Source organism: Colius striatus, chromosome 1 (genome assembly GCF_028858725.1).
Source record: "Colius striatus isolate bColStr4 chromosome 1, bColStr4.1.hap1, whole genome shotgun sequence".
NCBI classification, from domain to species: domain Eukaryota; kingdom Metazoa; phylum Chordata; class Aves; order Coliiformes; family Coliidae; genus Colius; species Colius striatus.
This window is the reverse complement of record NC_084759.1, coordinates 136,117,878-136,138,943: the sequence shown is the minus strand read 5'-3', so window position 1 is coordinate 136,138,943 and position 21,066 is coordinate 136,117,878. Positions and strand designations below refer to the sequence as shown.

Here is a 21,066-nt window from a genome sequence, read left to right as displayed (position 1 = left end):
ATTGACATTGCTTTTTTTTTTTTTTTCCTTTTTTTGACCTGAAAAACATACAGAAAAGGAGTTTAGACTGTTTTGTAATCAGAGGTTTCTGATTATTCTGATAACCTGCAAAGCTCTTTGATCTGTCAGAACTTTCTTGAGGTAGTCTTTTTCTCTCCAGCAGTGCTCCTGAAGATGGATTAGTCAAGCAGATTTACAGAGTCTGTGGTGAAGTCTTCCTGCTTTTTTAATGTATAATAGGACACAACTACAAATTTTGGTGTTTTTTTTTTTTTTTAAATCGGGTTCTTTTGTTAGTTTTTGTGAGGGATTTTTTGCTTCTGTTGATACTGTGGTTACTGATTCAAAATTTGCATCTTAATTGTGAAATTAAACACCAAATGAAAATCTTGAAGTTGTAGGGCCTTTTAAAAGTTGTAAGAGTTCTGTTAACAACGGTGGTAAGAATTCTGACATACTGATTTTTAAGTCTACATTGAGCTTCAGTTTAATAGGACTTTTTATGCCATGTATTGCTGGAATAACTGTGATCCTCTTTTAATCTGCAGCATGTACACTGCTTAGGTAGAAGCTTAGTTAAGCCGTACTGTTGCAAGTGCTTCAAGTATGTGAGAAAGGAACTGTACTTTCTCTCATACAAAATTGTGGTGTTTATTTTTTCCATGTAACCAATTATCATGACTATACAAACCATGATTGCATGATTTTTCTTTTCTTTTTTTTTTTTTTGCCTCTCTGCATTTAGAATTGATGAATAGAAATCTATTGCCTTTCCCCCATAAGTGTGTTATCACTTGTATATTAGACATTCCTTAGAATGTCTCTGTAGAAAAGAAAATCTTTCCATTTAGGGCTCATCTCCTTTGAATACAACTGATTTATTTTATCACTCGTCTCATGAAAAATTTCTCTTATTGCTTAAATTGCCTCTTGTATGAACCTTATTTTTGAGTAGTTGCTGAAACTTAGTAATTCCTTATTTTAACTATGAATTGGCAAAACTAATTTATGCAAATAAATTTGGAATGTATTTTCTTAGTTTAAGAACTTACAGTTACGTTTCAAAGATGTACATTGTATTCTAGAAGATAATATTTACTTGTTAATGTAGAGCTTACAACACAAGCAGAGAAAGTACGTTAATATTTTTTTAGGTGTGTTTTCCTGTAATAAGACATTAATTATTCTTGCCAGACTACAGTTTGTTTTGCTCAATGCTTCAGGATCAAACTGCAGTCAGTTGTAACAATAAGTCCCAAAAAATGGTGAGAAATTTTCCTTTATTTTGTGTCAGCTAATGAAAGTAGGAGTATGTTGTTTAGCTGCCATCGTACAAGTGGACCAGTAGAGGCTTTGCTAACACAAATATTGTGCTGAGATACAACTCTGTGGGGGAAAAGTATTCTTACATTGTATAATACTTCTGATTTTATTATACTGTGGGTATATGAAGATGTGTGGTTACATAGTGCTTAGTAAGCCTGAAGAACGTGTTTGGCCTAATGTAACTGCTTTGCTTGTATTTCAGGGAAAGTATCAATTCACTGCATGTTTATTGTCAATCAGCAATGGTTGGTAAGCAGTCATTTGATGTTTGTTTTTAATTGTAACAGGAATTTCCATTTTTTACCTTGACGACCTTTCCACCAGGCTTTCTTGTCCATGTTGGTGGTGTTGTCAGTGCGCGGTCTGTGAAGCTCTTGGATCGCATTCACAATCCTGGTATGTTAATGTAAGAATAATTTGCTTGCCCAAGTCCAGTCGTCGTAATCTTTATAACATGTCAGTATTTGAAAAAATACAAATCTATCCTAACAATTTATATTAAAAGCTATAGTTATCAATCATTTAAGCCTGAAAAATACTAGTCATTCAGACGGTATATTTTTAGTGAGAAACGTATCAACAAGTTAATGAAACAATAAAGTACTTCGAGTCCAGTAACTTTGCAGTAAAAACTCTTTGAATTATTTGGATCGTAATTATATTTTACTCTTTTTTAATATTAATATTTGATACATGTTTTCCATTTGAACAAAGCCAAGATTGAAAACTTGATTTTAACTGTGAATGTTTTCTAACTTTCAGCTCATTGAAATCCTTAAGGATTAATGACTACAGTTTAGTTCAATATATGTTTTTAACATCTTTTGATAAAACCTTGACAGCTTGGTTTCTGTTCTTAAAAATATATACTGAACAGTACTTCCAAGATTTTAATTTAATATTTACCAGGGAACCCCAGCTGGATCATGTGTATGTTGCATGTGCTAGTTCTTACATCAGAATTAAGTGACTTTGGCCTCTGAAGACCTTGTTATATCCCCTGAGACAAGCCAAGAAATACTGTGTAAAAAAATTGAGTTAACAGCACGTCTAAAAATGCAGATAAAAGAGAGTAAAAAAGTAGCACCTGCAGTGATTTTGCATGCACTAGTCAGGAGTAATATAACAAAGTTTGTGCAAATGCGTCTTTAAAAGCAGTTAAAAAAAAATTTTTTTTTCCTTTTTCTTTCTTCTTTCTGTGGCCCAAGGCAAGTAACTCTGCAAGAAAGGTAGATTGTTGCTGATCTGAAGATTCAGTAAAGTAACAACTTAAACTTAATTTGAATTTAAAAAAACCTAAGGGATTTCTTTTAAAGCATGTAAATACACAGTAATGTTTTTTCCCCTACTTTTAATATTTATTTACACAGTGGAAGCAAGATTGAGAGAAATGCCAAAGTATAATTCATATGTGAGTCTTCCCTTTCTTTGCCAAATTAGTCTTAGTCTTCTCTGTTTGCAACAGATATGTGCAAAATTTACTGTATGATAATTTTATTTAAGGGAAAATGAAAAAAAATCAGTTTTACTCAGAAGTTTTAAAAACCAATTTCTTGCATTATGCAGTCCTTTATTTTTACCAACTGACTTAAAGCAGGATAAGAAAGAAGAGAAGAGATACCTATTTGCACAACTAAGTGGCTCCTTATAGTCTTCGAGGGTCTTGTAGATTGCTCCTGACAAGTGAATGTAAGATGCATGAAACTTTGAACTCAGTATATTGCAAAGCAATGAAAACAAAAGAGGAAATGAAGGCACATGGTTATGGGAAGTAAGATGGAGTAGAAAAAAATTTCTGATAGTAATGTTTGTACTGAGCATTTGAGTCAAGTCTGTAAAATATTAAAGGAGACAAACTGGCGAATTAACAGGAAAATGTAGAAGAGGAAAGAACATTTGAAGATGGGTTAAAAACTTACCAATAAGACAATAATTGCTATATACTGTACACTTTAATCACACCTAGTGCTAGACTGCTATAGCATGCTCCTTTTTTTCCATTCTATTTCAGCCACTTATTAACTCTGCTGTCTGTGTCTTTCCAGTTCCTGTGGAGTGGTGTTGTCAATTGTGTTCTTGTTGGTAGTTTTTTTTCACTATTCTGCTCCTATAACTGATCTACTAATTTGCTGTTTTGAACTCAGCCTTTGTCGGAATTATGGGTAACACAAGATCATACAAACTGCTAGACTGGAATAGTTTCAATTCAGGTATTTTACTAGTCATTCAGTACTACATATGCTGACAGAAATTATGGCAGCTCAGTGAAGTTCTTAGAAATGCTGTAGGATATTTAGGTTAATGCTTCAAATTTAAATCTGTTTAATCATCAAATGCCTAAATGTCTTGTTTTATTGTTGTTAAAGGCTTTCTTAAAAATTGCCAAATAATGTTTTAGTATAAAATAGTATTGCTAAGAATAATATCAATCTGGAAAGCTGAATGTTCAGATAATTATTTTGTAGTAGCTTTCAGCTCAGCATCTGTGAAACAAGTAATTTAGGGAAAGAGAATGGATTCTTATTTATACAGTTTGGATCGTGTCAGGTGTGAATTAGTTTTGGGGGTTTTTTTAAAGGTTTTTTGGTTGGATAATTTGATTTTGGGGGCGCTGTTGGTTAATTTTGTTTTGGTTTGCATGAGTTTGCATTTTCTTCAATGATAGCTATACTTCTGCTAATTTCAGGAAATTGATGAATGTGTTTATTGTAAATAATAGATATAAAAACTGCCTGAGATAATGGAAAACAGATAAAGAGGACTATCTATTTAAAGAGTAGTATGTACTCTGGGATTTGTTGCTTCATAAATTTTGTATTGTAAAATGAAATGAGCTTGTAGGACTTGCAGCTTAATAGAACTTTTTCATCACCTAACTTGAAAAAAAACACCAGTGTTCTATTCATTATGCAGCTTTAGGGATCAAAGTGTGTAACTTTTATACAACTGCAAAAAGAACAGAACAATTGATCATGCAGTCTACATAAAAGCTATAGAGAGTACTGGCCTATTAGACGGGGAGAAACAAAGACCTCTTTCCCTCCAGAAATGTAGCATACTTTGGAAGAAAGGCAGACATATCTTCTCTGCTTATATCCAAGCCAGCAGATGTAGCCAAATTTTGATGTTCTTTAAGTTGCTGCAGTAAAAACGTATAAAGCTGACCTGCTAAGGCTTGTTTCCCCTGGAAAAAACCTTTTCTTGATACTTCACTGTTGCAGTGCAAGTCCATCATTGGAAGGGACCTTTAGAGATCATCTAGTCCTATCCCGCTGCAGAAGCAGATTCACCTAGATCAGGTCGCATAGGAACATGTCCAGGCGGGTCTTGAAGACCTCCAAGGAAGGAGACTCCACAGCCCCTCTGGGCAGCCTGTGCCATGGCTCCCTCACCTTCACAGTAAAATAGTTTTTTCTTAGTTTAGATTATTTATATACATTTTTCATTTTGCAAATAGTTCCATAATAGTGCCTAAAACTATAGGCTTATTTTTGTTTCCTTGTTCCTTCCTACATTAAGTGTCTTGTAGTATGAAGTTTTCTGATTTTATTGGTTTTCTTAGCTTGTTTTAAATGGAAAATATTTTTAAAATAACTTACTAATTTATTAAAAATTAATTTTACTTTCTGTATGAAAAGAATATTCTCAGATCTATTACTGGTATAGTGTGGTGTGATCCAAGGTGTTAAAAATATATTGAATTTTTTGTCTTGTATGCTATCTGAAGAATCAAAAATTAATTAATACTTTTCAAATGTAGTATTTAGTAGAATGTTACTATGTAAGAATTTTATTAGCTTGTTAGAGTTTTGTTAGAATAATGGAGTAAATGAGTTACATACAGATACTAAACATATGTTGAGCTCAGCTAGAAAGTGATTCAGAAATGTAAGCCTGGGGACCTAAGGGAAAATCATTAATTAATTTCTTGACAAAATATGCAAAACAGTAGCCTATGGTTTTTAGAGGTAACATGAAAAATACACATACACACATTTTATACCCAGAGGTGATTGTTACCAAAAAAATTTGGAGTAAAGAGGTCTAAACCAAATGATAATTTTAGAGTTAATACCTCACTGTCTGTATTTTTGTTGCCTTGACATGTGCCAGTAATAAAAATAGACTGTCGGTAGTAATAGTCTTGATTAATCCTACCGGTTAGGGACTGACCAGGTTGTGTTCATATTCCTGGAAGAATGGGCTTTTTTGCAGTGCTAAATGTGTTGCTGAACAAAGGAGGAAGAGAGTAGAACAGTTGTTACGTGTGATGTGTGGTGGATAGTAAAGTTTCAGATTGCGTACCTGTTAGCTCTGTCTTGGACTGCAATAATGAATACACATCTGTTAAAGTTGAGATACGAAGCACAGACTTGAGATCTCCACTTTCTAGACCTTTATTGCCAATTCTGTTGTTTCTGGATAATACTGGGCCTGAAGGAAAGCAGAGATTTATACAGCTTAAGAAAAATAAAAATCTATATCATTACATTCAAGTTAGCAAGAATTTAGTCAGGACCTTAAGTAAGTTAAAATTATTTTCCTTTTTGAAGATGTTCAGACTTTAAGCTTTCTAGTAACCTGATTAGCATATAAGGGTTTTGTGGAGGGGTTTTTTTGCCAATGATAGAGGTACTTGTTTAAGTGTGTAAGGTACAGCAAGATCATCTGATGATGGTGAAAAGTCAGAGATTTATAGATGCTTGAAGATTAAAGACTGACTTCATTTAATGAATAAAAAAGAAGCTACTTAAACATCAGGGAATTGTGTATAATTAAATGACAAAATTGTTTAAATGTGTCTAAAATGACAAAAAGGTGCCGATGAATCTGCATGATTAAAGTAGAGAGACAAGAGCACAACCTCGTAGAAACGAAGGCACATAATACAGTGATAGAAATACTTTGACACTGGCTCTTAAAAAGATTAAGGATGTACTATTAATAGAAAAACATGAACAGAATCCTCCATCTAGCAGACTGGATATTTTTTAAAGTTTCTCCCTTAGGTTACAGAGAAGAAGGTTCCTTAGGAAGCGCAAGGAACTTGTTGAATAGAGACTGTTTTTGCATATGATTGTTTCGTAGAACTAACATATATAGTGTTCTCACATTTTTCACCTCCTTATTCAGGGAGCTGGTTCAGCAGTGATTCTTCAGCTTCAGTAGTCAGGAATGTGGAAGGAGAAAAGATTGATAATAAAATTCCTAAGGATCTCCTGAGCACCTTGTGTGATACCAGACTTACTGTTGGAGTATGAAATTCTCCAGAACTCTAGTTTTGTTTATGAGGAAATGCAAGAGGAAAGCTTGAATATGTTTTGGTTCTCTTAACTGGATGCTTTTCTTTCACAGAAATACAAACATACAGTGATTATGCAAACATTTCATACAACTGTCTGGGGTATAAATGTGGCATACTCTTAATAACACAGCAGAAAGTATCAGTGTCGTTGTTAATATCTGATGTGGCTATCATTCAGAATTTGTAGAAAAACAGCATTTTAAGCTTGACCTCTCGCCTTTTCTTGGAGAATTTCCAGGCTGACTTCTTGTACATCAGTGTGTGTTGATATGCTGATGGCAGGTTAAGACAGTTGTCAGAGGCTTTTCAGAACAGAATGAGGGGTACAATGTTTTTCAGTTTTACTATACTGTTCTTCAACCTTTTGAGAAGAGTAAATGTTCCTAAATGATTTTTATGGTTAACGTGACTGGTGTTTGGATGTTCTATTTTGAAGCAGATGCACCTGTATATTAATGAAATAACATTCTTTGAGGCTGATTTATTTTTCTTTTGGAGAGTTCTGAGTAGATATTTATGTAAGGAAACAAAGGATGGTCACTATCAATGAGCGTAGAATAGTATTCCTGTGTTCTGTTAAGAGAACAATACATTAATAAACTGGGCACTTAATTAGTTTTAGAGTTCTTTACCTAATAGTGAGTAATGATGTTTCATCTATTAATTTTGATTTAAAAGCCTTCCTGAAATTTGGCTAATGATTTGAAAGCCATTGTATTTTTTGCTGTACAAGTCATCCATTAAAGCTGTTGCTTGTTGCACCACTAAAGTTTGGTTTTCAATTGAAAGTACATAAGAGAGAGAACTCTAGCAGACTAGAGTTCTTCCCCTTCTAGCCGTGGGGAAGGTTGTTATTCTTGCATGTAACTAACCCTTCCTAATTGCAAAACATAGGACCTGATTAAAACTATTATCTTGATACAGTTTCCTTCTTAGATTACAGTGATTTTTTTCAGCCTTACAATGTGTCTCTGGTTGCGAAGATGACAGCTGTAGAACTTCTTTCTTGGCTCAAAATATATTATTGTTAAAAGAAAACTAGAATAATTGTAATTGGAAGGACACCTTCCAGCTACTACAAAATTACAGGTAAACATGTCCTTGTAAAATGTCTGTGAACAATCTTGTTGGAAAATGACAGGTAACATGAATTCAGACTGACCGTAATGGGACTATAGAAGTAACTCTGGTTAAGTGTTAGTGGATAAGATCGTTACCTGAGGTGAGTTAGGGCACAGGAGATTTTTCTTCTAAGGGCTGAGACTGAAGTACCTCAATAGGTGCCATCTTTCAGATGAAGAAATACCATAGGGTTGCTTGGGGTTTTTTTTCAGGCTTCACTTTTGACTTTGGATTCTGTTAGACAGTGCAATTTGTCTTTGACCTTTTGCACTAAAATTATCGGTGGTTTTTTTTGTAAATTTTGAGATTTTGTTGTCTCTTTATACAGTCTCATTGGGGTCCTGAACTCGCTCCAAAAGGCACTGTAGGAGGGGTTCTTTGGATCCAGAACTTTGGAGAGGCTTCTCTGACTAGTTTGTCTTAAAGCAAATAAACAGTTGTGAGTATATGGAAATAATGAATTCAGTGTCTGTGAGTATAACAAGTAAAAGCCCAATGAGTGTTAGCAATGAATATGAAATACAGAGACAGTATCATTTCATGCCAAATAATGCCATCCTGTTTCTTCAGTTGTGTAGTAAGGTAGATAGTCTGCATAGCAGTAAGGAAGAAAGTAGCAGTCTTGTCTGTAAACATCTCTCTGTTGAGAGAGTAATGTTTTTGTGTGCTTAAAATTCTGCATATTTATTTCAATAAAGAAACAAATTAGTATTATTGTTACTTGTTTTAAGGTTCCAGCTTTAGTTAACTTGTCGTTAATTTTGTAATACTATTTATAAAATAGGTAAAATGTGATTTAAGAAATGTGGTTTTTTACAACATAGTATCTCCACCTTTGGGTAATAGCCCCTTTGTTGCTGCCATTTGAAGATGTGCTTTGAAGATTGCTCATGTTTTAAAATAGATTGTATTTATTATGCCAAGATGACAAAACAACAGAGAGATATAAGAAGGAATAAGTAGTTTGTTTTTTACCTCACCGCTCTTCAAAGTAGCAGACTTTGCCCTTGTTGTAATAGGATCAATGAAAACAGATTTTTACATCTTCTTTAGTGTCCCACTCACCTTATGATTAGAGGAACCTTATCCACAGCTGTGAGGACTTTACTATTATAGGATGAGAGATTGAAGTAACAACTAAAAGATAAAATGACAAAGTTACATATTTACATGATTTTCCAGAGACAAATTAATTTCTGATATCTAACATTTTGTTATGACTGGGTGGTACTTTTGAACTTCTGTGATTCTAAGAAGGTATGATGAAGTTGAGACCTTATTTTTAAGTGTTATCTTAATAGTTTAATTTTAGGTTTAATTTTTACTATGTACTTGTATAAGTACTCTGAACATGTTATTGTAGTCCCCCCAAAATTATCATGCAACACAGGATGGTTTCCTTTAGCTATAAATTATTACTGCAGTTTTGGTATAATTGCAGGAATATATATATATATATTTAGAAGATGATACTTTTTTTGCAGCTTGTGCTGTTCCTGCCAGACATTCATCTAGGATTAAAAGCAAAAGTCATAGGATGTGTTACTGTTATGGCTGTGTATTTATGCTTGGTGGTATTTGCAGCAGATTTTATTGAATCCATTGATGGAAGACTGTTACCTCAGAGCTTACAGAATGTAGCCTAACCAACTGATCCATTCACGTTTATTCTTAAGATCATCTAAAATGCTATGTGTGATTGATAGATAAAGTATGGAACAGTAGAAGTTTGCTTCTTTTAGTGTGAAAATCCACGTAGTTACTCTCTTTTAATCTAGGACAGTCCGTTTAGATTTACCAAGTTGAGTTGGTTTAAGTTACAGATGTTAATGTTGCAGTTGACCGTATAAAGTACTTGTGGTTAGTGGCGACATTCGTAAGGTTCACAAGATACCAGTATTTACGTATCTGAGCATTCACACTGTTCAAAGGAGTATTTACTTCAGATCAGGAGCAAATATAGAGAGACAGGCTTACTGTTGGGGATATGGAGAATATGAAGTTGTTCAGGAATACATGTCTGAGACACCTGACTGGAAGTTTAAGTAAGGTTCCAAAAGCCAATTTTTTGTAATTCTTTCCCAGGGGTTGAGATGTAAAAACATCTCTTGATGCATTTAAAATTCTTCAATGAAAGTATAATTTCTTAAACAAATTTCTGACTACATTAGAGATCCATTCACCCATATCATAGATACAAAAACTGTGGCAATTCTCTTATTTTTGTTTAGCACTTCTTTTTTTGTGGTTTTACAAGAAAAAAGCAGAGTGTTCTCTAGCCATCCTAGCAGTGATGTAGGTTTTTTTTAATGGAATTTAGAATATAAGAAAAGAATTAACGAGTTTTGATGGCAATGTTATTAAAAGGAATACTTGGCTGCTTCTTCATCTTGGGATATTCTTGATATTAAGCTAACAATCCCCAATAATGAGCTGCCAGTAAAGGAATTATGCTGCTCTTTGGTACAGTCTCTGCTCTGTGCTCTTGTAGTCTTCTTGTGGTCATATAGTGATTTGATCTGACCCAATAGAAGACTAGCCCTGCAAATTAATGGTTTGTGTTCAATTGGACAGCTGAAATATCTCATCCTGTAAATACATAAAAGCTGTATGCAGTTTTAATTCTAAATGTTTTTAAAATTGATTCTTCTATAATTGAAGGACTTTGTCAACATCCAAATGTAAACCTACTTTTTTGTTCATTCAGCAGTTTGGGCTTGAGAAGTCAGATATGCATTCTCTTACCTCATCTGGCAAAAAAGCACTGATTTAATAGTATTCTCCAGGGTGTATGTTTTCTCTGTAGTTTACAGTTTGTAGGAGTAGATGTTCCTGTTCTCTTTGGTGCGATTACACAGTTTTCTGCTGGTTTAGTGTATCTTAGTTTTATTTTGATAAATCCCAATATCTACTCAGTTTCTGTTTCATAAGCAAAGTTTTTATTTTCACATCTTTTAGTCTTAAAGGTAAATGTAGGGAGTCATTTATTTAAAAAGGATGGAGTGGCTTTGAAAACATTTTGAAAACTTTAGATTAATTTGTTAGTAGGTCATTTGTTATTTGCTAACCAAGTTTTGCATTTAAATTTTACAAAAAGCCCAGTCCTCTTGTCTGTACACTTAATTGTTAAATATTTTAGAAGGATGATAGGAAATTTCAATATTTGTGGAATAACCAGAAAGGATTAAATTAAACCTCAAAGTCCATGGAAGACTACTTGTAAAAGTAAAAAAGTCCTTAAAAAAACCCCAAAACAAACCTACAAAAACTTGCATTTTTTTGTATATAAGCAGATGAATAGGTTTTAATGAAGAAGCTCCAAGAGGATGGTCCTGTCTAGTGAAAAACTCAAAGATTGAATTTGAAATAATATTATTGGTGTCTCCATTGTCATTTTTCAGACAGTGTAACAATGCGTCGTTTGTAGATTGTGAAAATTTTCATCATATGATTGTCCTCATTTTGAAATGTTACATTATAAATGCAAATATTTACTAAGTTACACAATGTTAAAATAGGTTAAAAGGAATCACAAGGTTCTTACTTCAGAGTAATTGTTTCAGGATGTCTAGAGATTCACCTTTAATGCAATATCTATCTCTTCAGTGTTATCTGTGTAATCAAGAGACCATTCTTAGTTTTTCTTCAGTTTTTAAAACTCTATTTGGACTTAGCATAATGCAAATGCTGGCTAAATCTTTAAAGACCCTTTAAAGGTACTAGTGAACCTCTAGCAAACAACTTTGTAGGCTGTTGCTTCGTACAAATCAGAAGGTATTGACAGTGTCTAGGGTTATCTCCAGGTGGAAGATTTGGACATGAGTGTTGTCTTATTGACAATACAGCTGTATAGAAGTCAGGTTAGTATTTTGAAAGAAAGATACAGGAGAATTGGTGGTGGATAGAGTTGACTCGAAGACCATTTTAAGACGCAAAATAATACAGTGCTATTTGCGTCTTTTAAAGCTGTTTAATAAGTTTGAAGAGTTTCAGTTGAAGGAGGTCTGAGTTGGCACAATTTTTATAGAGTACTGTTGACAGAGTTGTTTCTCTAGCCTTCAACTCTAGAAGCAGCGTGCATTGCTTCCACTTTGTTATAAATATCATGCCAATTTTGAAACATTAATAAAAGTAGGTTTGATAGTCAGTCCCTGGTTTCCAATAAAGGGTGCATAATAGCAGTGTGATTTTTGCAAACCTTTTGCTTAAAAGTTGTAGATAAACCTTGCTATAAACTACTCAGTAGATTTGCTAGAAAAGCTTGTGATTGAGTGCTATGTATGCTTGCCTTTTTGCTTCCACCTAGAATCCAGGGCCATTACTTTCTGTAACCATTTCAGTGAGCTGCCATAGTTTTCAGTCTGTACTGTCACCTGATCCAAGCATGCGCCAAAATACCCACCGTTTCTGGCTACTGTCTGCTGAATCTGCTTTGCAAACCCTTAGTTCTTAAGCTTTTGCCTTAGCAAAAAACAGCAACAGACACTCTATGGAGTGTACTGGACACATGCCATCCTGCTTCCCTAACTCCTCTAATTGTTTATGTAAATCCTTAGCTTTACTAAACTTGTAAATGCTACAATGGCATCCCCATGTGAAATTGTGTGGCTCATGTGTCAAAAAAGGCTGCTTGTGAAAATATTTGTCAGAAGAATATGAATGCTACACATTGCACTGCATTCAGTGTTTTGTATCAATTTATTATTGCAATGTCATGGTGTTTGATTTCAATTGTAGACAATTTTGTCTTTTAATACGCAAAGGTAAGTTCATGTAAACTGAATGTAGAGTAATTATATATAAACATACTGATTCCTGGTTTTTGCTTCTTTCTGGAAGAAAAAAAATACTCCATTAAATGTCTTCAGCAGAGGATGCAGTCTTATTTACAAACACTTGTTTATGCATGACTCGGAAATTTTTGAACTTGTGCGATAAGAATTTGTTGCATTTTTTGAAAGATACTTGGTCTGATCCGGTTAACAGTGAAGACAATGGCTGGTAAATTGTTCTCATCTCTAATAAGAATGAAAGTGGTCCATTATGTTACTGTAGGTAATAGTTTTACTAATTCTGATGTTGTATGGATTCTCATAGTAAAGGGTTAAATGTTGCTTTAGCAAGACATAGTGTTGATCAGCCATACAACGGGATGTGTTTCCCATTATGATAAGGTGTTCTTTTAGATAAGTTGGGTGAGAAAAGTTTGTTAACTCTCTCAAGAGCCTGTTTCTAAACTTTTAACCTCCCTCCACAGAAAATTTATAGTTTAATGTTTGCATAGAGTTTGGGACCCGTCACTATCTCTATCTTTTCTGTTCTTGAGCATATCTGTTCCCTTTTCAACATTTCATTCTTAGTTTTCTCTGTGTCTACATACCTTTTCAGTGTCATATTCTTGTTTGTAATCTTATTCTTTATGCCACAGTTCCTTTCCTGTTCATCCTCAGTTCCTTCACTGTTGCTCACTTTCAGCTCCTTTGTCATGACTTCACCTTTTCCTGAACTTTTTGTTATAGAAAGGTGACAAGTAGGAGCAGTTTTTTGCCAGACGGTTCCTAAAGATGTGAAAAGTGATGATTTAGTAAAATTGGCTTTTTGGTCTTTTTTTATGTCTAGAAAAAGGCTACATCTCCTTTGCAGGTGTTTTTCTGTGCAGTACAAAAGTTTGTGTGGCTGTTCTGTCAATGTATATTGCCAGCTGCTTGTGATTAAGTCAAATTGAGCAGGAATTGTTCTACATAGTTAGTGAACTGTTTTTCTTCTGCTTAACACTCCTCTGTTATAGTGAGAAACACACATTGATAAGCAGTCTTGTTTGTGATTTGATGGGGAAGGAGGAATTGCTCCCAAGGTCTGTGTCCATTCCATCATAAAGAGTCAGGAATAGTATTTACAGAATATGTGTGTGGTCTCTCATCTCCCATACAGCTCCACATTTTGTCAGGTGCAGCCTTTGCCTTAAAGTGGATCTCCAAAGTTGGGAATCTACATTCATGTACCAATACTGCCATTAACTCGAGACAGCAATCACAGCCTCTGTTCAGATAGAGATGCACGTGCAAAAGGGAAGATGTTTCACTTCCCACTTTCTTTTATATGTGCCACAAATGATTTTCATAGCTTAGCTTTGAAGCTCCAGCCCTATGGATGTGATGGGTTATTTCTGCATGATTCTCGGCTTCTGAGAGCTTGAGAAATGTGAGATTATGCTAGCAGGTAATCCACCTGTCTGAGTCAAGTTTACTGTGTATTGATTATCTCAAACATTCGATTTTCCAAGTCAGTAAAAATGTTTCAAAAGGTTGAGAGACAGTGAAGTGCAGTGCCTCAAGATTTTACTAGTAATATTTTGAAAACTTGCTGAAAGTGAACTCAGATATAATGGAACATGATTGATAAATGGAAATCCTTAATCTTGTTTTGTGTCTTAATGTGCATATTTTTGTCTTGATTGTGGAGGACCTTCCTAAGAACTATGACTAGGGTTTTTTTCTGTTCAGTGTTCATTTCTTGAAGCAAAGGTTGGTAAACTTCAGTCTGAACATCCAAGGTTGCTGTTAGTCAGTACAGTGCTGTGAGTTAGACCAACATTAACATCTGAAGTTAGGTATAGTTTAATATACCCACTTCTGTGCTCTTTCTTTAAATTAGAAAATGATGATTAGTTTATTTTAGGAAGCTGAAAGTCTAGTTCTCAATGAAAAATTGAGCTAAATTCATGATTAAGTACATCTTGACGTACAGTATTTTTATTTCAGTAAAATCAATGTATGTGTACCTGCATCTTTCATTTTTGTTTGCCATGTTGTCAAAGAACCTAGTGTATGATATGGGCTTATCATACACTATATTTATAAATATTCCTGATAGTACAAAACTGGTTCCCAATGAATCTCAGGTTTTGACATTGGTGTTTTAAATTGTGATTCAGCAAGGATATCTCAATTACCAGAAGTTTGTGTCTGTGCAAAGTTCAGTTGATTTCAGGAGAATTGTTTAAGAATCTATTTACTCAGATGTAGCGTCTAAGTGCCTATTGTTTGTTATTGTTTTCCCTCCTTATTTTATGTATCAATAATTAACATAGTTTTCAACTAAGTGGTACAGGTAAGCCTTTTGAAAGAAGAAACAGTTGACAGACTCAAATTTTAAATTACAGTACTCATTGACAATACTGAGATGGGAGCTTTAGTTCTGGGAAACTAATTGCTGAACAGTTAAAATAAACGGATTGCATAAACTTACTCAAGTAGCACACTTTGATTTTTAATGTAGGATTTAAGCAAAGCAGGCAGGATACATTTTAGCATATAACCTCAAAGACAATAAAGGTGATTAGAATCCAGGGGGTGGGGTTGCCAGGATACTGAAGCAAAAAAGCATTGACAAGTACATAGCCAACATACATCTTATTAATGCTAATGTAGAAGTAGTTTCAAAGTTAGAAGTGCAGAAATAAGGATCGTAGAGCTGTGTATTTGGTAACTGATACAGTCATGAACAAATATTTTAGGTCCTGGTTAACAGAGAGAACTGCTTGCAGCTGGAAAAACTACTGAGATTACTTCAAAGATGTCAAGTGTATACTGAAGTAAAATAATACTTTATTACTACAAGTACTACTAGTTTTCCAGTGTTACAGAGTATCAGTGATACTTTGTTGCAATTTGTGTGCTGCTCTTTTGTTGTTGGAAACTGACAGTATGATCTTCAAGTAGGTAGAGATTGAAGCAGTATCTACAGTATTTTGGTGTTAGCTGTCGTATGAACAACAACAACAACTACTGAGTAGTTTGTCAGAATCTGTTCACTGGGGTGATAAACAAGGAAATTAATGAAAAAAAGCCCTGTTGTTAATGTTTGTGTCAAGTGTAATAGCTAAGAAATAAGAAGTGTCCTGGTACAATGAAACACTTGAATATGAAAAATTTGACTTTTCAGATTAATTGCATGAAGCTTTAAGTTGACACAGTGCAGAATAGTGAACTGATTTATACTTTGTCTTTCAGATGAACCAGAGACACGAGATGCATGGTGGGCAGAAATCAGACAAGAAATAAAATCCCATGCCAAGGCATTGGGTTGTCATGCTGTAGTGGGCTACAGTGAATCAACTAGCATTTGGTAAATCATGACGGTTTGACTTTCAAAATGCCACAATTTTTTTTTCATCTTCAGTGCATTAAAAGTAATTAACTGTTTCAACACAATTGTTGGTAATGTGTAGTTTATCTACCTCAGAGAATTTGTTAAAGTAACTTTCTGAGATTTCAGTGTTATTCTTCTTTTTTAAAAACTATTTTTTGACTTGGGTTTTTGTCAGGTTTTAAATTATCATGAGCATGAACATTTTATTTATTTTTTTTTTTTTTTAAATGAAAACCTACATATTTGCCTTTATAGTAACAATTTATCTATGAAGTTTTCTAAACATAATCATCCTAGTTAAGAATGTTCCTAAAAGTATGTGTATTGCAGTTTTGTTACTACTGGGTAACAAATGGCAGACCAGTACTTAAATGGTAAATTTCAAATTTAAGGCACAAGTTCTTTACTAGGAATTTATTAAGTCTAAGTTAAAGGAGAATGTATTGCCTGATTGTAACTGTCTACAAGCAGGTAACAACAACTCACCAGGATCATCTACAGTGATAAACTAGTACACTGTATTGCAATGTATATGTACCTATGCCTCTAGAATATTTTAGATAGAAAAAATTCTGTATTTCTTTCTGGAAAATGCCTAAAATCTGGAAAATTATTTTCATCTTTCAATACTACAGCAGTGTTTAAACTACCACTGTGCAGTCTTTCTGAGGTTAAATTTGCTAGCCTTGCATCCTGTTCAGACCAAAACTCCAGTGTCTTACTCTATTCTCTTTGACTTAGAAAATTCTAATCTTGTGTGTTTATCTTAATAACAAAGTTTGTGAGAGGCTTAAAGATTGTGAAAAATACTTGCCCTACTCTCTGGCCCAGGAATGTTTGTGTGTCTTTCTGGCTCCAGAAAGTAATCTATGGAGAGCTTCTCCTGAGACAGAATGTGTCTGTCTGGTACAGAAGAGTACTTTGGCTCATGAGTTGTTTTGAATTGCTGTAGGAAGATAACTGAAGCACACTCAAACATCTGAATTTATTTTCTGTCATGGTGGTTTTGCCTAACTACTTTAAAGACGAAGCATTAAAGTTTGCTGTTTTGAAGTGGGAAGTTGGAAAAAGAAGTTTCGTTTTAATTTGCAATTGATAACTTAAAGAAGTACAGTTATACAGTACTTTCATGAGTGCACACCGTCTGTTGGTAAAGTAGTAAGATAACCAGAAATGATCAGTCTGAAAGCTTCAGCTTTAATCACATCTGTTGTTCCTTCAAATTTATTGCTTTGCTGCTGGTAAAAAAAACACCACCAAATACCTTGATCTTTCATAAAACTTGAGAAGAATTTTTGAAAGTCAGGCGCTTGTGCTAGTAGAGTAGGAAAACAGGAGAGCTTGCTTTACAGACAAGGCATGGTTATGTCCTGTATTTCTTGGTGTATTAAATAGCATATTTGCCTTATAAATGCAATGTGCAAATTTCCATCACTGAGGGATCAACTTCCACTAAAAATGGAAGATTTATTCCTTTGGCTGACAGTCTCCTTGTAAAAAGCATCAGTGTTTTGTCAGGGTGTGGTTTGGGGCTTTGGTGTTTTTTGGTTTTGTTTTTTAACCTTAGCTATGGCAAAAGAATGTACAGCGCACAGATAGGCAGTCAGTTATTGGGTTATTTCACACTTCATTTTTCTTATGGAACTACATCTGGTGGTAGTTGATCATTGATTAGGATTCTTGTGTTTACTTGCTAGTTCAACATGCATAAAGAGCAAGGCACTGTAAGTACTGGTCTGCCAAACATGTTATATGTGAAAAATTATTCTGGAAAGAGAAACAACAAAGGCACATATGTCATTCTAGAAAATATGGGAAAGCTTTTCTCCGTATTTTTTTCAAATACCATATTTTAAGTACCAAGTGTTAGATATCTGTTTCTTATTTAAAAATTTCAGAGATATTGATAATTTGCACCTCTGAAAACTTTGAGAGTCATGAATGTGGTCAGTTACTTTGCATGCTGTATGTACCATTATTGTAGCTTATAGTCAAATTTTCCTGTTTTACTACTTTTTATCCTCCAAGAAATGTTCTTGTTACTGATGTGTTGTAACTTCATTTTGAGAGCAAATGTTTATATGATGATGAGACACAACTTCAATTTTCCTTTGGTAGACAATTATGCTATTTTTAAAATGTTTATTTGCTTTGTTGGTTGGCTGTATTTCTTTGTACTAACCATAGTGCTGAAAATCACACTTTGTGATGTTATAGCATATTATTTATAAGGCAAAACTCTTTAGTCTTTCTATTTAGTCCTTCCACATCTTTTACTTATACAATGTTTTAAGTACTGGAAGAGAATTGTTTGTTAAATTTAGTGGATACAGTTGCACAAATTCACAAAATTAGTATTTGTATTGAATTCACTGAGACTTTTGTACAAAGCTTTCAATCTAATAGTTTTAAGGAAGAGTAGCACTAAGTAGGAGAAATTCACTTTGTTGTAATTTTTTTCTCTTATAGTGAAGAGGTCTGTATTTTGTCCGCGTCTGGCACAGCAGCTGTACTGAACCCTAGGTTTCTTCAGGATGGCATCATGGAAGGCTGTTTGGAACAAAGGTTGTCATGGCAGCCTGGCTTCTTTTCCATAGGGTCAGAGAAGGGAGAGGTTGATTTTTTTCCTCAGAGCCAAGATAGTTCTTCTCTATTAGGGTAGGTTACAGTGTTACAGTGCAGGATGCGGGACCAACCACTTTACTGCTTTTCACTAACAACAACAACAACAGAAGTAATGGAACTCTGCACCAAATTAGATATTCTGTTTTTATTTCTAACAGTCTGAATAAGGTAACACGTTTGACTACTAACCACAGATCATAACTCAGTTATTTTTCTTTGCCACTCTTCAGGTATCTTTCTCAACTTTATATCACTCTATAAAAAATGACATATGTATGCTAAATGATGCAAGCCAAAAACTACTGTGGCTGTAATACGTGTATATATGCTTTATATATACTATTTAAGACCTCTATGGGAGATGAAATATCTTGGTGGTAAAACAGAAATGATGCTAGATTTTTATGATTCTGTGTATGTTTTAGTTGAAGTTTATGAAAAAAACTCATGAAACTGATGGAAAAACATAAATTTTTCCTTAGTTTCTCCTCATGCAAATAAAATTTGAAGAATGAACGTGGACAATTACTCTTTTGGGGAAAAAATAATTAGATTAATGCATATTGGTAATTTATTATGTTTTCATTGGGATAGTAGTCAAATATTTCAAGGCATTATTGTAGTCCTAAGTAAGACTATTTATTACATATTGATACTTGCATTACTTTTCCATAATAACCCTGCAAACATAGTACTATTTATTATTACTGTACTTTGTTAGCAGTAGGACATTGTCTTCTGGTATACACTTTTGTAAACAAGCCAGAACAAAAATATTTGTTTCCCTGTTCACTGTATGATGGAGAGAAACAAATATAATGTTCATTATATGAAGAAATTGTCATTTTAATAAAAATGTGCATTTTGATGCCCCTAAGAGTCTTGACATAGTTGTTTTACCTTCCTTTGGCATTTCTGATCTAAACAGATAAAGCTCACCTTTGAGATGAAATATATTTACCAGGGTCTATGATAACTAATGTTTTGGATCTGTCAGATTTGTTTAAGCATCTCTTCAGAATTCACTGAGTTTAATTGTTCATGTGAAACAGAATAAATGTGCAGTGATGCAGTTAGCCGGTGCTTTTTTCAAATTTTTATAGTGGTTGTTCTTGGATGTTTATTATTGAGGAGGAGGAGACTAAGCATTCTAACTCAGTGAAAAATAACTTTTACCTAATGCCTTTTACCTAATTTTACCTAATTGGAAACAATCTTGGTATTCTTCTTACAATGTTAATATATACTATGCTGCTTCTCAGTAGGATGGTTGGTTTGTTGTTTACATTCTGCTCGGTAGGTTTGTGCAGATTTTTGGACACAATCCATCTAAAGGAGACTTTTTATTTGGTACAGCGGATTCTCAGTGCAAGTGTGGTACCATGGGCTACATTTGGAAATCATAGTGTTTAAAGCCAACTCAGTAATGTTTTAGGTTTATATAAATCGTTGATCATTGTAGGTGCTTTATCTTGATCCCTGCATAACAAGTTTCAATGCTAGTTTTATTTATAGCATTTTAGCTGCTAGCAGGCAGCCTAATTTTATTCTTCTAATTCATAAAATCAATACTTGTCACATTAGCATAATGGAGCAGGGTATAGCTGCAGTATATGATTTAAGTAGATATCTGTTGTTGTTCATACACATATGCACATATTAATAATTGTTAATAAGATGCAGATGTTTTAAGTGTATGTTCTCCGTAATGTATTTTTAGGATTGAAGAAGCTTCACCACCAGGTTGTGGATTTTGCCATATACCATATGATGAATTGAACATGCCATTCCCTGCTCACCTTACTTACTGTTACAACTGTAGGAAGCAAAAAGTTCCTGATGTCCTTTTCACCACAATTGATCTTCCTGTAGAGGCAATAGTTATTGGGAAAGGCTGTCTTATTCAAGCCAGGTATCTATCATAATGTTTTATTAATAAAGTTTTGGAGATCTTTGAAAGAATTCCTGTTGCTAAAATCCAGTATGTTATCAAACCTTAGATTTTTGTGTTGAAATGCTAGGAGTTAATGGCAGTTTATTAGGGTACTGGATGAGGAGGACATCCTTCTCTTCCCCTGTGTTACATGTCATGCCTGTAGATGGACATCTGGTAATTTATCCATGTTGATGGACATTTGGTAAATGTTCTGCCCTTTTCCTTCTTAATGCCTATGGAAATTCCTGTAGTTTGTCTACCTGGATGTAAGTTTTCATGCTTTAACTTACTGTTTGGTACTGCTAATGTGTTCTGATACAATTATTGCAGTGGAAACTCAATGAACTGTTTTAAGTCAGTTATGTTAACTGTGTGGTGATGTCCATAACTGAATATCAGCTCTATACTAGAATGACTAGTATAGTAGAGTCTGCAGTCGGACCTGTCCTGTTGAACATTTTGATGATGTGGAGGGGACTGTGGACTGTGTTCTCTTGGAGTTTGCCGTATTGTGGAGTTGCACCACAATGAGAGGTATCAGATAATACAATATCTGTCCAGTTTTGTCCTCCCTCTGAGAGATGTCAGAAAACTAGAGCAA

At 34.2% G+C, this 21,066-nt stretch overlaps 1 protein-coding gene across 13 annotated transcripts in view; it reads left to right on the top strand.

The window, feature by feature from the left end:
- C2CD5 (C2 calcium dependent domain containing 5) overlaps positions 1–21,066 on the top strand; it is a 67,649-nt gene that overhangs the window by 24,349 nt on the left and 22,234 nt on the right. For 8 of the 13 annotated variants that reach the window (XR_009819844.1, XM_062009132.1, XM_062009155.1 and 5 more), the window contains 4 exons: positions 1,614–1,722; positions 15,766–15,880; positions 18,374–18,562; positions 20,250–20,441. Coding sequence is in view for 12 of the 13 variants with exons in the window: in XM_062009132.1 (XP_061865116.1) it covers positions 1,614–1,722; positions 15,766–15,880; positions 18,374–18,562; positions 20,250–20,441 (605 nt within the window). In the remaining variant the exon portion in view is untranslated. The remainder of the gene's footprint in view (positions 1–1,613; positions 1,723–15,765; positions 15,881–18,373; positions 18,563–20,249; positions 20,442–21,066) is intronic. The other 5 variants (XM_062009182.1, XM_062009165.1, XM_062009148.1 and 2 more) reach the window with 3 other exon arrangements.